This window comes from Caretta caretta, chromosome 1 (genome assembly GCF_965140235.1).
Source record: "Caretta caretta isolate rCarCar2 chromosome 1, rCarCar1.hap1, whole genome shotgun sequence".
Taxonomy (NCBI): domain Eukaryota; kingdom Metazoa; phylum Chordata; order Testudines; family Cheloniidae; genus Caretta; species Caretta caretta.
This window is the reverse complement of record NC_134206.1, coordinates 151,989,764-152,006,856: the sequence shown is the minus strand read 5'-3', so window position 1 is coordinate 152,006,856 and position 17,093 is coordinate 151,989,764. Positions and strand designations below refer to the sequence as shown.

General features: G+C 43.1%; 1 protein-coding gene across 2 annotated transcripts in view; it reads left to right on the top strand.

Annotated features, from left to right (window-relative positions):
* Nucleotides 1-17,093, top strand: part of CFAP47 (cilia and flagella associated protein 47) — a 651,611-nt gene that overhangs the window by 147,276 nt on the left and 487,242 nt on the right. For both annotated transcript variants that reach the window (XM_048863833.2, XM_075132125.1), the window contains 2 exons: nt 9,510-9,603; nt 12,319-12,459. In XM_048863833.2, coding sequence (XP_048719790.2) covers nt 9,510-9,603; nt 12,319-12,459 — 235 coding nt within the window. The remainder of the gene's footprint in view (nt 1-9,509; nt 9,604-12,318; nt 12,460-17,093) is intronic.

Sequence of the window (17,093 nt, the reverse complement as noted above, 5' to 3'; positions counted from 1 at the left end):
GCCAGTGCCGAATAGAGAGAGGTAAAATAACCTCCCTCCTCCTATTTGAAATTGTCTTGTTTATGCATCCAGAGATCCCACTAGTCCTTTTGACCATAGTATCACACGCGGAGCTCATGTTCAGCTAATTATCCCCCATGACCCTCAACTCTTTTTCAGTCACTGCTTTGTAGGATAGAATCCTCCATCCTGTAAGTATGGCCTGTGTTTTTATTCCTAGATGTATACATTTATATTTAGCCATATTAAAACACATTCTGTTTACTTGGGCTCAGTTAACCAAGCAATTTAGAGCATTCTAAATCAGTGACCTGTTGTCTTCATTATTTACCACTTGCTCAGTTTTTTGTCATCTGCAAACTTTATCAGTGATGATTTTATGTTTTCTTCCCGGTTATTGATAAAAATTTTAACTAGTGTAGGGCTAGGAACCAATCCCTGTGGGAACCCACTGGAAACACATCCTCTTGATTACCATTCCACATTTAAAATTACATTTTGAGACTTATTAGTTAGCCAGTTTCTAATGCATTTAGTATGTTGCATGTTGATTTTATATAGTTTTAGTTTTTTAATCAAAATGTTGTGTTGTACTAGGTCAAGCGCTTTAGAAAAGTCTAAGTATATTATTGCTATTCCCTTTATCAACCAAACTTGTAATCTTATTTAAACAAAAATAAAGTTAGACAGGATCTATTTTCCATAAACCTATGTTGATTTGCATTAATTACATTACCTTCCTTTAATTCTTAATCTACCTATTGAGTTAGGTAATCATACCACCCAGAGAACTCAGTCTGCCACTCGGATAGGCCCACCACCCATTTCTCCCATTTGGGTTTACAAAACAAAGTGTTTCATCTGTTTGGCATTTTGTTGTTGGAAACTTGTCTTCACTAGGAAACAGACAATACGGGTGATTGCTAGAGCCCAGATAACATTGGTTTGAGAGAAGAAGATGCAGCTGGTTGCCTCCCTCACTACTATTATCTATTTAGTCTTGGCAAGAAATTATCACCTAGCTGAATGGAATATCTCATGTTGCAGAAGCACAAAAACACATTATCACCCTTTTTACAGTTTTTTGCTTACCAAGCAAAATCACATAATACGTCTCAAAATGTGTTCACAGCCTTTGCCTTATATAGGAGAATCATCCTGTGGCAAGGCTAGAGCTTGAGTAGCTGGAGAGGAGGTGCATAGGAAGCTCAGGTTCTGCACAAGCCACCTGCCTCCCTTTTGGGATTTCTGGTTTGTTTTGGAAGTTCTTCTTTAACCAAAATGTTTTCATGCAGGATAAACAGCGAGTTTTGTAAACTTGCAAACAGACTACTATCAAGTTGAAACAATCTAGACCTCCAAATGTTGGGAGATGCTGCAAGGCATTCTTACTTAAGGAAGCCCAATTAAAGATCACTACTTAAACATGGCTACAACTTTTTGATGATAATTACTGCTGTCCTTGTCCCCTCCACTATATACTTCAACATCTGTGATTATGCTTTCAGTCCCCCTCCACTTTCTTTTCCTTTTTCCCCTCCCTTAAATCTGATGTCAAACAATGCGATAAGGTGCATTTTTCTGCTAATATGGTGGTTCTGTATCTGTTGAAATTGTAACTGTCTGGTTTAAAAGCATATTTTTTTATGTTCACGACTCTTTCTTTCTCTCATTTCAATTTGCATCTTTTGTATTGAAATTAAATAGGAAATTTTTGTACTAGTCAACAAGTTGCAGCAAGTTTAGTTCTTCGAGTGCTAATCTGTATGCCAACTGTGGAACATGTAAGTGCATATCCACACATCAGAGAATTTTGTAGTCAGCAGTATACACTAGGACTACATCCACTGAATCCTTGTGCATACTAATGAGGGTTTAAAGGGTGGAGCTGCATTGTCATACCCCAGTTCCTTCTTTACCACCTGTGGTATGTGTCAGAGCAACTCTCTTTGGATTAACCTCCACTTAAGCATTTGTAATTAGTGAGCAGGGTTGGTTTAGTTAAAGTAGGGCAGCTTTAGGGGACATTGTGGGGAGAAGTGGCTCTCTTCCCCTGTGGTCACTAGTGGTGCGGGCTGCCATGGCTAAGCATGGCACATCTGACTGTGAACAATGGACACATGAGCCATCTGTTCTGCCTTGATGAGGGGAAAGCCCCAGAGTGCTGTGAAATCTGCAGGTCCTCTTTGAAGTGGACCCAGGAGGGAGACGTGCCTGTGGGCTTTCCTAATGGAGCAGTCGACTGGTGCCAGACTCTGACCCTGGGTTCCAGGTGTCTAGCAGTTGTCAAAATCTGCCCCTGCATTGACTTTGAAACTGGCTGAGGGATTGCTCAAGCCCGTGGAGTCTCTGTCAAGGAAAGCATAGGGATAGGTTGGACTCAGAGTGGAAGTCTTCCAAGAAGAAGAGGTGGTGACTGCCCTCTTCTGTCCTCACTCATAGAATCATAGAATATCAGGGTTGGAAGGGACCCCAGAAGGTCATCTAGTCCAACCCCCTGCTCGAAGCAGGACCAATTCCCAGTTAAATCATCCCAGCCAGGGCTTTGTCAAGCCTGACCTTAAAAACCTCTAAGGAAGGAGATTCTACCACCTCCCTAGGTAACGCATTCCAGTGTTTCACCACCCTCTTAGTGAAAAAGTTTTTCCTAATATCCAATCTAAACCTCCCCCACTGCAACTTGAGACCATTACTCCTCGTTCTGTCATCTGCTACCATTGAGAACAGTCTAGAGCCATCCTCTTTGGAACCCCCTTTCAGGTAGTTGAAAGCAGCTATCAAATCCCCCCTCATTCTTCTCTTCTGCAGGCTAAACAATCCCAGCTCCCTCAGCCTCTCCTCATAACTCATGTGTTCCAGACCCCTAATCATTTTTGTTGCCCTTCGCTGGACTCTCTCCAATTTATCCACATCCTTCTTGTAGTGTGGGGCCCAAAACTGGACACAGTACTCCAGATGAGGCCTCACCAATGTCGAATAGAGGGGGACGATCACGTCCCTCGATCTGCTCGCTATGCCCCTACTTATACATTCCAAAATGCCATTGGCCTTCTTGGCAACAAGGGCACACTGCTGACTCATATCCAGCTTCTCGTCCACTGTCACCCCTAGGTCCTTTTCCGCAGAACTGCTGCCTAGCCATTCGGTCCCTAGTCTGTAGCTGTGCATTGGATTCTTCCATCCTAAGTGCAGAACCCTGCACTTATCCTTATTGAACCTCATCAGATTTCTTTTGGCCCAATCCTCCAATTTGTCTAGGTCCTTCTGTATCCTATCCCTCCCCTCCAGCGTATCTACCACTCCTCCCAGTTTAGTATCATCCGCAAATTTGCTGAGAGTGCAATCCACACCATCCTCCAGAGGCTGAATAACATCACTCTGAGGCTGAATAAGACTACCAGGCTGCTGGACATTAAGGGTGCTTCAAAACTTAGGAAATGTTCCTTGAGCACTGGAGCTGGTACCAACTGAGTGGACCCAGCTGTGATAGAGGCCTTACCCGACGTTGTCATGTTTGTGTTCACCTCTTTGGTACCAAGGCAGTTGGAATGATCACCAGCTGCTACAGGACCTGGTAGAAGACTGACTCTGGTACTCACCATCCTGGGATCTTCAGCACCAATACTTGCACGTTTACTGTCACACCTACCCACACAGGCTCTGTCACCCCAGATCATGGTCTGTATCTCTAGGGTGGATGCCCCCTAGCTATTGGAGCTGCATTTGCCCTGAGCTGTCCAGATTCCTGGACCTGGTGACATCAATGTTGCTGCCACCCTGTCAGGTTCCCCTTTCACCCAAGGGGTGGGCGCCACCGTTCCCAGATGACTTTTTTTTTCATCTTCCAACTCCTGGGAAAGCCAACAGCCACCCCTACCTTGGTCCCGTGACTTGGCAGTTTTGATCTTGACGAGGGGCATGAGGTGTATACATGTGGCTGAGGGTAGAGTGGGGTATCAACCTGGCCCAGCACATGTATCAGTGGTTTCAGAGAGTTTGGGCCCCTGCACCTTAAGACTATGGCATGTGGGCCTCTTGGGGACTTCAGTATTAACCTGAGGTGGCCTCCTCAGCACGCTTAAGGCACAGACTGTCACTGTTGCACCTGAGATTGGATCTGTCCCTGCTGTGCTCCCAGAACCAGGGCCAGTGCAGCAGATTCATGGTGGAAGGCAGGAGGGTACCAGCCACCACAACCTCACCATCCCTTGATGGTGCCCTGGCAACAGGTCAGTTGGCCACTACTTCCAAGGACTACAAGATACTCCAAGATCTCATGAGACAGGAGATGGCAGTCTTGAAAATACACACTGAGTAGGCCCAGGATGTGTCACACAAACTCCTCCTCTTACATTTGTCAGTCCTGGAATGTATAGCATTCCAAATTATTGACACTTAAGATAAGCCAAGAAAGATTTCAAGGTTGGCCTGGGAGCATTTAAGCATAAATAGATCTAATGAAGAATGCAATTTTACGGTGCCATTAAACTATTTGGAAGGCTGTTTGTAAGATATATATTTTTACAGTGCACTAACTGCAAAATGTATAACTGATGAAATTATTCCCAAAAGGGCATAAATTACTGACTAACCAGGTGTTTAGAGAGTTGGAAAGTTGCAATGGAACAAGGAGCCTTGGAAATAACTTAAGATGAGGAGAAATATATACCAGGAAGAGGAAATAGATAAGGACCAGAATGAGACACGATAAGGGCACCAAGGGTATAGTTGCCCCTAAATCATAGGGGAAGTGAGACCATTAGCAGAATGCACACAGGCTGTCAGAAACTACAGGGAAGGTCTTTCACAGCTGTTGGTATTTTTAGGCCTCTGTGTATGTGCTGTTTGTTTGTTTTAATAAATGCAATCAACCCTGAGTTGTTGGGGGTCTGGTGGTATTAAACAAAAGAGCAAATCAAGAGGCCATAACTCATTAAATATATAATAGCAATTAAAATTCTTGTTGATTATTGGCTATTGATTATTAAGAAATTATTGGTAATTAATTCTTAATTATCAACACAATCAATAAAGGACTGTTCGAGCCTGCAAAAGCCTTATGGCAAAAGCCAGCATCAAAGTGAGCGGAGGGATGGTATTAGGTCCTGGTTACTGGATATGAAAAGTTCTATTAATACCTGATACCAAGGTCCCTTGTAGTAATAGTGGCCAATGAAAGAACCATCCAAAGACACCAGAATTCAATGTCCAAGGATAAGGAAGTGAAGATCCTCTCCCTGATGGGTCAGAAATCTTACTCCATCTTGAGCCTCTAAAAGAGGATCTTGAACTACCAGGCTGTCCTGGCAAAATATGGCCACATCAACTGGTGAGCCTTACAATGGCTTATTGACAAGTTGCTGTAAGAATAGAGGGTTGATTTCCAGACTGTCCTGGCTGAGGGATGTTTGGTGGCCAGAACTGTGTTGCAGGTGGCCTTGGATGCAGCAAACACAAGGTAATGGCGGCAGAGATCAGGATGTGCTGTTTCTTGTAGCTGGCCTTGGCATGTGTATCTAAGGAATTACACAACTATAGAGGATCTGCTGTTCATGGTCTGCTCACTGTTCCATGACAAGAAGGATGAGGCAATGAGATCCCTCAATGTCGCTAGGTCTACCCTCAGATCTCTGGGTGTCTATATCCAGCATCTAGGAGGAGGCACTTTAGGTCCCAAACTTATTAGCTACAGGTGCCCTACCAACATAAGCTGCCTGAGTGCTGGGGCTGTAGAAATTCTCAGTTGTACCATACTGTTTAGGAATTGGGCAGGCAGCAAATTTTACTTGGAGTCCAAGAACAATGTGTTCCACAATCTTTGCCTTCCCCTCCCTTTGGCAATTATCTGTCTCTTCTCTAACAAGCTAATCCAGCATTATCTCAGACTGCTAAGTATTGGAGGTAGTCCAGAGTCCCTCTTCCTTCCCCTCCCTCCCATACACCTTCCTTTTCAGTCCATCTTCAGGGACCCCTCCCATGAGAGCTATTTCGACAGGGGATTCAATTCATCCTTTTCTGGGTGTGATAGAGGAGGTTCTCCATCCGCAGAGTGGAAGGGGATTCTTTTCAAAGTACTTTCTCATCCCCAAGAAGACAGGGGCATCAGCTGATATTGGACTTCAGTTATTCCCTCCCTAGATCAGAAAGATTGGTGTGCTTCCCTCGACTTCCAAGATGCATACTTTCACATTGGGATACACCTGGTGTACAAGCACTCCCTAAGGTTCGTGTTGGGCAACAATCACTACCTATACTGGGTTTTCCCTTTGGGTTCCACGCAGTGGTCTGCTTTAATCAGGAGGATGGGCATCCAGGTGTTCCTGAACTTGACTGGTTATGAGTTGTTTGGAACCTCAGGTCCAAACCAACATTAGGATCTTTCCCAAGCTGTTTGCATGCCTGGGCCTGCTAGCAAATGAGAAGAAATCCATGTTAGCCCCCATGTAGAAGATAGAGTTGCCAGGGTCATGTTCAAAGTAGAGGCAACGAAAGCCTACCTACCACTTGACAAGTTCTAGTTGCACAATCTCTGCTCCCACCTGCAGTCCTACCCTGAAACGCAAGTAGGATCCTGCCTCATGCTACTGGGTCTTGTGTCAGATTATACGTTCATCACTCCACATATGAGGCTCCAGTTCCAGTGGCTTCAGGCTTGGTTATACCGTCCAAGAAGACACTACCTGTGCAAGGTGGTATGTCTCCCTCCAGCAGTCCTCCAGTCGCTGGACTGGTAGAAGGACCCAGGCAACATACACAAATGGGTTCTGTACAGTCCCAGTTTGCCCTGAAGGACCACATTCAGGTGGGGGACTCACATGGGCAATCTCATAGCACAAGGCATATAGTCTCTTACAGAGAGTATCTTGCATGTTAGTGTTCTAGAGCTCAGAGCTGTATACAAGATATGTGTGGCCTTCCTACCAGACAATTTTGATCATGGGCAATATGGTGGCAGTCTTCTGTCTATATAGGCGAGGTGGTGAGGGACAGGTGCTGGCACTATGTCAGGAGACCATCCTAATATGGGACTTTGCCATAGGTCATGGAATTGCACTGTCAATGGTCCATCTCCTCAGGATGGATGACATGACAGCAGCTGGCTTCAGCAGGTACTTCTGTAACAATCACGAGTGGTTGATGTACCAGAGGGCCTTCAGTGATATCTTCCAACAACGGGAGAGCCCAGCACATGGACCTTTTCATGACAGTGGAGAACAACAAAGGTCACCACTTCTGCTCAGGGAAGGTGGTGCAGTCTAGCATCTCTTTCTGCTGCCTTTCTCCTCCCACGGACAGAGGAACTATTGTATGTATTCCCTCCCGTCGTGCTCTTCCCTGAGGTATTTTGGAAGTTTGGTGGGAGAAGGCCAGAGTAATCTTCGTAGCCCCACTCTGGTCAAGACAGATGTGGTTCAGGAACCTGCATGCCCTCTCTATAGTGCAGCTGATCACTTTATCCCTTGTTACTGAACCCCTGGCTTGGAACCAGGGGCTTGACCTTGCATCTGAGCATGAGTTCAGTCCACCGGATGGTGTGGATGCTCCCTTGTTAACACTGGTGGAGAGATTCTGTTTGTGAGACCTCCAGAAGGTGCCCTTTAGTAGTAGGGAAGATTCCAGTAGATATAACTCTCTCTCTGAATGGACAAGGTTTGCAAATTGAGCATGACAACACCACCTGTCCCCCATGAATTCTGGGGACCAAGAGATTTTTGATTACTTGTTGCAACTGAAGCACTCCACTCTTTCGTTGGGCTCATTATGGGTTCATATGGTGGCTTTTTCAGCTGTCCATCCACCAACTAGACCATCTTCAATTTTCTCACACCTATGGCAAAGAGGTTCCTGCAAGTCCTCTTGAGACTCTGTCTGCCAGTCAGGGATCCAGCCCTATTATGAGACCTTAACTTGGTCCTCTCAAAACTGATGGAGACTCCTTTTGAGCATGTGGCTATATGCTCCCTGTCCTGTCTCTTGTCATTCACATTGACCAGGAGAATTGGGGAGCTGTAAGTATTAAAGGCAGAGCCACCCTATACAGTCATCTATAAGGATTGTGTATCCATGAGGACACCTGCCAGATTTCTTTCTAAGATGGTGTCCGAATTCCGTGTCATTGAGGTCATCTACATACCTGTATTTTTCTTAATGTCTCATGCTGGGAGAGTGAAGCAAAAGTTGAACATGTTGGAGATGTGCAGAGCTAGATTGTTCTGCTTTGACAGGATGAAATCCTTCAGGAAGTCTACCGGGCTGTTCCTATCTTACACAGAGACAATCGTAGGGTAGGCTGTGTCTACACAAATGCTATAGAACTGGATTGTCCAATAGGTCAAGACTTGCTATTGGCTAGGGGAGGCAGGTGTCATGCAGGCTGATGACCCACTCCACCAGGGCTCAATTTACACCAGTAGCCTTGCTAGCAAAACTGCTTATCCAGGACATTTGCAGCGCAGGAATTTGGTCGTTCATACAGATGTTTATGAAGCACTATGCATTGGTGTAAGCAACCAGGGATGATGCTGGATTTGGAAGGTCTATGCTGCAGTCTGTACTCAGACACTCCTCATATCCACCTCCAGTTAGGGCTCAGGAGTCACCAACTTTGGAATGTTTCAGAGTAACAGCTGTGTTAGTCTGTATTCGCAAAAAGAAAAGGAGTACTTGTGGCACCTTAAAGTCTGCTGCAGTTTCCACGGTATGCATCCGATGAAGTGAGCTGTAGCTCACGAAAGCTCATGCTCAAATAAATTGGTTAGTCTCTAAGGTGCCACAAGTACTCCTTTTCTTTTTGCAACTTTGGAATATGTGTGCAGAGTAGTTCTGGGAGAAGAAATAGAGGTTACTTACCTTTACAGTAACTGATGGTCTCTGAGATGTGTAGGCCTTATACATATTCCACAACCCACCCTTCATCCCCACTACTTTTTGAGTCTTGACATCACAGGCTCCCATAGTGGTGAAGGTGTGACAAGGATGCTCCACTGTTTATATTCTCACTGGAATGCACATACACTGCCCTAGTGGATATTGCTGACCAGAAAGTTGTCTGACGTGTGCACACTGGATGTGCACTCACCAACTGTGGAATATGTATATGGACTACACATTTTGAAGAACATCTGTAAAAGTAACCTCCTTTCATAGGAACTAAAAAACTGTTATGCAAAGCCTATTGACAAAAAGACTTCTAAGGCTTGTTTGCCGTTTTTCCAGAAACAGGCTTTTTCAAATCTAGCAATGCTTTTTGGGTCTCAACCCCACCTCTGATTTAGTACTCTCACTCAATTGTAGTAGCAAATGGTAGTTCAAAATCTGAATCTCTGATTTGTGTGTTCAGTCGCATACTTGGTCAGTTGTCTGCATTCTGTTGTTTGTGCCCTAAGTTGATTGTAGCTATTGGTTTTCACCTACAGTTAGATAGCCTGTACAAAACGGTGGGTATGAAATTAGGGGCTGTATTTAAAAATGTTTCCTGTCTACTTATTTTTGTTTTTGTATTATTTAAGAAGCCAAGGAGCATGCCTTCCACACGTTATGCCTGAATTTCTGCTTGAACCTGATGAGTATAAGAAATGGATTGGATTGCAAATCGCATTGAAGGTAATTGTTCTAAAATAGCCTACATACGTGTTCCTTTATCCTGCAAAGACTTATGTACGTGCTTAACTTTTTGCACTGTGAGCAGTCCCACTGAAATGAGTGAGTTTATTTGCAGTGTGTAAAATTAAGCATGTGCATAAGCCTTAGTAGGATCAGAGCTGTAGTTTGGTATTTGGTGCAATCAGTCCCACACACACACACAGGAAGTGGAGCTATGTGTTTTTCTAAAAACTATTTAACAGTAGATTTTTTTTAAACATCTCCTTCGTAAAAAATAGGAACACAGTCATTCTCATATTGGATCAGACCAGTGGTCCTTCTAGTCTAATATCCTGTTACTCATAGTGACCAGTTCCCAGTGTTTGAGAGGAATTTGCAAGAAACCATGCAAAGACAGTTATAGGATGATGATCTTCCCTTAGGAAAAGTTTCCTTCTAGTTCCCAATAATTAAAGGTGAACTTAAGACATGAAACACAATGGTTTATATCTTTTCCAAAACTTATGTTTTTCAAAATTTACAGTTATAATTCTGGATATTCTTGTTAATTAATCTAACCTCCTTTTGGATCCTCCTAAGCTCTTCACCTCTGTGTTCCAATGAGTTCCACAGGCTAATTGTTGCAATTGTGTGAAAAAGTATTTCCTTTTATTAAGTTTTAATTTGCCACCTTAATTTCATATATAACCCGTGCCAATCCATGGGTTGGAAGACCTGATTGATCTGGAAAATTGTGCCAACCTCATGATGCCATCATCCTAATATTTTTGTAAAGAACATAGCCATGAAAACCCTTAAAACTGGAGACTTCAGAAGAGGTTGACAGTCAAAAGGAGAGTAGTGTGTGGTAGGGAAGAGCAGTAGAACAAAGTGAGGAAAATTTACTGAGCAGAAGAAAGATTTAAATATCCCTAGCAATGCTTCTTCCACTTCCTTTGAGAACCTCAACAGCCTAAAAAAATCTGTGTTAGGAAGTGTTTTCTAGTATTTAGTCTAAATTTTCTTTTTCTCAATTTTATTCCATTGCTCCTAGTTAAATTTACGTGTGTCACCCTAACTAATTTGCTTCCTGACTTCATCTTTACACCTTTCTAAGCAGGGTTTAGAAACAGTCACTACATAACCATATGCAATTCAGACACCTCTCTGAAACCGTTGTCTTGCTCTCGCAATCTTAGCATTAATTTAAAAACAATAAGTCTCTAGATATTATTGTTACAAAGGAAATTTCAAAAATATGAACAAAGTTTAATGATGCAGTGATGAATCTGCTGAGAGCTTGGAACAATGGCCCTGAGAGGTGTGACATACCCCATTCATCTCAGTGCGGTGATTACTCAGATATCCAATTACGATGACTTAAATGTCAGCATTGTTAGCTATTTGATCCATTATGTAGAAAGGAGAAAAAAGATCACAGATCTGCACAATTTATTGAGAGTGATGTTTCATTTTAGCACCTCAAATACCAGATTATGGGATATAGCTGTCTCCTTCCTCCCACCCGACCCCAGTCCAAAAGGAAATAAATCCAAGGAACCCAGCAGAGCTCATGGCCATATTTAAATCCCATTGAGGGGGTGTCAAGCTTAAGTAGGCTAGGGAGCCAAGTGACAAAACAATATTTTGAACATCTGCACAATCTACTGGGAGCAGTATCTTGTTTTGGCGATCCATATATTGATGGAGCCTATTTTGTAGGCAGAGTTTGGAAGAGAACCATCATGTTTTTTTCCCCAATGTGACCCTTGCTTCAAATATGTTGTAGCAGACTAGCATCTCTGTATCTTAGCCAAATAATATACATATTACATGTTTCTGTTCTTTCCCCATAAATCACTCTCTCATTCCCCAATACTTTTGTAATTTTTTTCCAGACTAGGTCCAGTGTTATCACTCATTCTCTTTCTGATGCCTAGGAATGAATTTGGTATTCCAAGGAGAGCCACACAAGAAACATGCAAGCAGAGCCCATTTACACACCCATCCATCCCAATTTATGGTGTAATGCCTGGGCATTTTCAGTCCAAACTTGTAGTCACTTTTTTTTGCTGCTATATTCAAAATTAAACAGGCAATAACTATACTTCTAAGTCTCTGTCAGCATTGCTGCTTTTCAGGTTTCTCCTTCCCATTTTATATCTGTATGTGTGATTATTTTTCCAAAATCTGTTCGTTTTTATTTTTTTCAGGTTAAATCATACGTTCATTTCTATCCATGTTTTTAATCCCTTCAGGTACCTTTGTATTACTTCCCTTTACTCACTGGTATTTGCCACTCCTATCAATTTAGTATGATCTGTGCTGTTTACTCCCCCTTTAAGAACTTTAATAAAGATGTTTAATGGTCCTAACACTTATCACTGTGGAAGCACACTAGATGTGTGTTGCCATTTATCATTACGCTTTGCTTATAGTTCTCCAGTGAGTTTTCACTCCATAGTGTTCTCATCCCAGGCAGCTAAAATTAATTTTGTGACTAAGATTTTGTGACTAAGATTCTGTGACAAACAGCATTATATACTTTGGCAAATTTCTAATATACTATATGGACTGCTTTTTCTTTATCCACTAAGTATGTAATTATATTAGAAAAAGCAGTTGTTTACCTGACAAACTTTTAAAAGCCAGTAGTGGCTGTTGCTTATGATTATCGTACCCTATAGATGTCATAGTTTCAGATAAAATATAAATCTCATTGTCCTTTATCTTAAGGTTCAGATGACTGAGCTGCAAAAAGCTAACATGAAGAACTCTGACATTTTTAACAATAAGAGTCTATTTGTTTTGGATGACAATGTATTCGAGACCATGAGCAAACGTGTATGGACTGATGTGCTACTCCAGGTATACAAGGTACATTGCAGACATGTAATATCTTATAGTACTAAGCTTTTAAATGATCTTTGCAAATATTACAGGAAGATTTCATACAAGGTGAGATTGAATAGAATAATTCTTTACTTCAGATACCCCAAATGTTTTAACAAATGGCAAAAGAATTAATCTACTTAGTTAAAAACACACTTTTTTTTTTTTGCGCTGTATTGACATACCCTTAGGGTCAGTGGTTTAAAGGACCCTTAGTTGCTTCAATTTTTGGAGTACAGTTAATTGTTAATGGAATTAAATGGGGGTGATAACAGACTTCAGTACAGTGGGGGAACTTAAACATGTAAATGTTAACCTCTCTGCTTGCAAAATAGGAGTCTGTTTATAATGTGGGCTTTAATTAAAAGTAGTGTATGTGTCAACAGATTATATAGTTAATTTTTTTGCACATTAGTAGGGCCCTACCAAATTCACAGCTGTGAAAAATGCGTCATGGATCGTGAAATGTGATCTCCCCTGTGAAATCTGGCATGCAGCCAGGGGCTCCTACCCTGTGTAGGGCTCCAGCTGCTAGTCCTGTCTTGGGATGAGGAAGGACAAGACTTCCCCTTCCCCTGCAGGGGCTGCTCCTGGCATGGGTCAGACCCACCTCCAGGATTTCCCCGGGCTTCAGGAAGCTTGGTAGCTGGAGCTGTTAACCCTCCTCCCTCCCCCTCCACCCCGTGGGGAGGCTGTGGCTGTGAGCCCGCAATTCGGGTGGGAGACTCACAGGAAAACCGGACATAATGTAACCGCACCCCAAGCCTGCAACCCTCACTTTTGTACTGCGTCTGATGGTGGTACTGGCTTTAGAGCTAGGCCCTGGGCCAGCAGCCTTCCTCTCTAGCTGCCCAGCTCTGAAGGCAGCACCCCTGCCAGCAGCAGGGCAGAAGTAAGTGTGGCAATTCCCCAATCTCCCTACAATAGTCTTGTGACCTTCCAACCCTGACGGCCTTTTGGGTTGGGATCCCCACCGTTACAACACTATGAAATTTCAGATGTAAACATCTGAAAACGTGAAATTTACTAATCTTAAAAACCCTGGACGTGAAATTGTCCAAAATGGACTGTGAATTTGGTAGAGCCCTATACATTAGTAATTGTAAAATGCTTTGTTGATTTTAAAAAAAAGTAGAGTGGTTGGGGTGGGTTGACTTACTACTCTAGAAAATTCTTCATCTTGGATTATGATTCAGGTTTTTGAAGAAATGTTTATCTGAAATGTCTGTCAAAAACCAGCAATCACTTGTGCCTACTATATCTGGGGCATAAACAGCCCCTGAAAGGCAGAGTTATTTCCATTCTGATCAAATGAAGCTGCTTTTCCTGGAGAGCGCTTTGGGGTCAAGCATTCCTCCCTCAATGCTACATCTACAAATGAATGGATTGTGTTCCTGTCAGCCCATTTACTCTCTATCAAGGAGCCTAAAGAAAGAAGAAAACACACTGCATATCCAGAAGCACTTCAGTTTTCAGTCTTGAAGGGTTCTGAGTGTGTGATGCCATGTAAACACTACTCTGAAACATCAAGTACTCAAAAAAACAACAATGAGGAGTCCTTGTGGCACCTTAGAGACTAACGAATTTATTTGAGCTGTACTCACATCCGTAGGATAATCAGTGATAAAATTAACATGTGCTTTGACATGGATATCTCTTCACATTTATTTAACGCTCTTATGTGTCATGATTATTGCCAACTCTTCTCTCAGCTCCAGGTTCATTGCTGACTAAATTTTTCCTCATCTGAGCAAGTATGCTCCGCCCAGCATCATCCCCATTCTTATTCCCATTATGGGTTCCTCTCATCAAAATTGGCAGCTAAAACAGTTATATACCCTGTTTTCTCTTTCAAGACCTTCTGTGGCCTTTGGTTGCTTCTGTGATGTTTGTTTCACTTAGGTCCAGTCCATCATGGCTGTCCCCTATGCTTGTCATGCTTTCTATCACGGTTAGGCAGCCAAGAGTGTCTTTCTTGTGTGTATGCTGCAGCCTCTATACTTCAGGAACCTGGCATGAGACCAGGGATATAAAATTTAAACCACAGATCTTTTTATAAGTTATATGACAAGACCCCTCCTACAGACTGTGAAGATCCTGACTGTCTGCCAATGTAAAAGATCCCTACGGAACTTTTAATGCACTGTAGCATGTCCACACAGGATGTTGTTACCGCGTGGCAAGCTAGTGCACTGTAGATTCAGACCCTGGCTTTCCATCCCATGTAGACATCTTTGTCTCTCTGTTCCCCAACTGTAAAAGGGGAACACCAGTGCTTTTCTACCATACAGGGGTGTTTTGAAATAATACTTTAAAGATTGTGGGGCTCTGAGATACTGTGGAGTGGGTGCCATATAAGTACCTTATAACTAAGTGCAGGAAAAGGGCCTGTCACAGGGTCTACTTGCTGATAGGCACCACCTCCTGGCTGCTCTGGGGATTTACTCCTTCCAGGTGCTTGTGCCCTCTTCTGTCGTCTTCTCTCACCCTGCAGCCCCTCTTGCACCATGAGTTACAGCTTCCTCTTCGTGACTTGGCCCCCTATTTATATAAAACTATGCATGTTTCCCCCTTCTCGGATATCAAAGTCTATTGGGGAAAACTGTCCCGGGCACTCTGCTCTCCACTGCATGGTCTGTGTCACTTCTCCAGTGGCTGGTAGGGGAACCCAGGCCCACCCTCTACTCGGGGTTCTAGCTCAGCGGCCCTCTCTTCAGCAGGCAAGGTCTGCACTATCCCATGCCTTGCTGCTCTTTGCCTAAGCCTTTCCTACCTCTCTGGCTCTCCCCCTTCTCTGGTTTGCCAGCCCAAGTTTCCTCGTCTCAGAGAGTAGCTGTAGGCTACCTACCTCTGTAGCTCCAAACACACCTCCCTTCTCCCAGGGTGTATAACAGCAGACAACTACTCTGCAGCCCCTGCTGCTCTCAGCTTCTGAGCTTTATACAGTCCTTTCCTGTTCCCATCCAGCTGAGCTTTGTCTAATTAATCCATGTTCCCTGGCTGCTCCTCCAGGTGCAGCCTGGGGAGTTAATTGGCCCCATCACAAGTCCATAAATATTTTTGATTATTCCATAGCAAAAGAAGATCTTTGCATTCAAAGAAAGTCTTTAGATTCTAGAGATATATTTCTCATCTCAAGCACCTTCAATTACATTATAGTTTGAAAGCCAGACTGACTGGGTAAGACCTAACTAATATATAGGAAAAAAAACAGTTAAATTCCCACAATGAGGCACCACCCATTCTGCTTTTTCAGTTACTGTACAACATGTATTTCACATAGATGCATAAGACACCACCTCAAACAACCTGGATATTTTTGACATACAAGAGGATTAATAAAACAGATCTTGAGTGCTGAAGTGAAATAGCAATTTATGGAAATGATTGCTTGAAGGTCAGAATAATTCCTTTGATTGCTCATTAGTACTTACGCTGCAAGCAATATTACACAATCCCAGGAACTACTTTTAGTCCTTATAATTTCCTACTTCTATTTTTATATAACCCAATCATTGTTTGAGAGTGGATTTGCTTTCCATAGTAGAATATAAAGATGAATTTGCTACCACCAAGGGCATGTAACCTGATTTCCTCTGGCTTGGGTTGATGGACCATGAGGGTGAATTAAACCTTTTCTGTGAAGAAATGTATGCTACTGACCTTTCCTCACTATCAAACATGCCCTGAACAGGGATATCAGAGGAAGACATAGTTGAAGGAATCTGTTGCAGCATAGCTCCTCCATGTGCAGTCTGAAGGCTGATGGGAATGTGGAGGTGGTTCAGAATTTAGGGGGTTGAAGTCCTGGTCTCTTGTGTATTTTGTGGGAATGTGCAAACCCTGCAATGCAATCTCTGCAAACTCTGCAGTCTCACATCTCTACCTGTTTTGCTAGCATTTCCCTCTGGATGCCTTTTACTATTACCTCAAACTTAACAGGGCCAAAACTGAATTCCTGATCTTTTCCTTTGCACCATTTTCATAGAATCATAGAATCATAGAATATAAGGGTTGGAAGGGACCCCAGAAGGTCATCTAGTCCAACCCCCTGCTCAAAGCAGGACCAATTCCCAGTTAAATCATCCCAGCCAGGGCTTTGTCAAGCCTGACCTTAAAAACCTCTAAGGAAGGAGATTCTACCACCTCCCTAGGTAACGCATTCCAGTGTTTCACCACCCTCTTAGTGAAAAAGTTTTTCCTAATATCCAATCTAAACCTCCCCCACTGCAGCTTGAGACCATTACTCCTCGTTCTGTCATCTGATACCATTGAGAACAGTCTAGAGCCATCCTCTTTGGAACCCCCTTTCAGGTAGTTGAAAACATCTATCAAATCCCCCCTCATTCTTCTCTTCTGCAGGCTAAACAATCCCAGCTCCCTCAGCCTCTCCTCATAACTCATGTGTTCCAGACCCCTAATCATTTTTGTTGCCCTTCGCTGGACTCTCTCCAATTTATCCACATCCTTCTTGAAGTGTGGGGCCCAAAACTGGACACAGTACTCCAGATGAGGCCTCACCAATGTCGAATAGAGGGGAACGATCACGTCCCTCGATCTGCTCGCTATGCCCCTACTTATACATCCCAAAATGCCATTGGCCTTCTTGGCAACAAGGG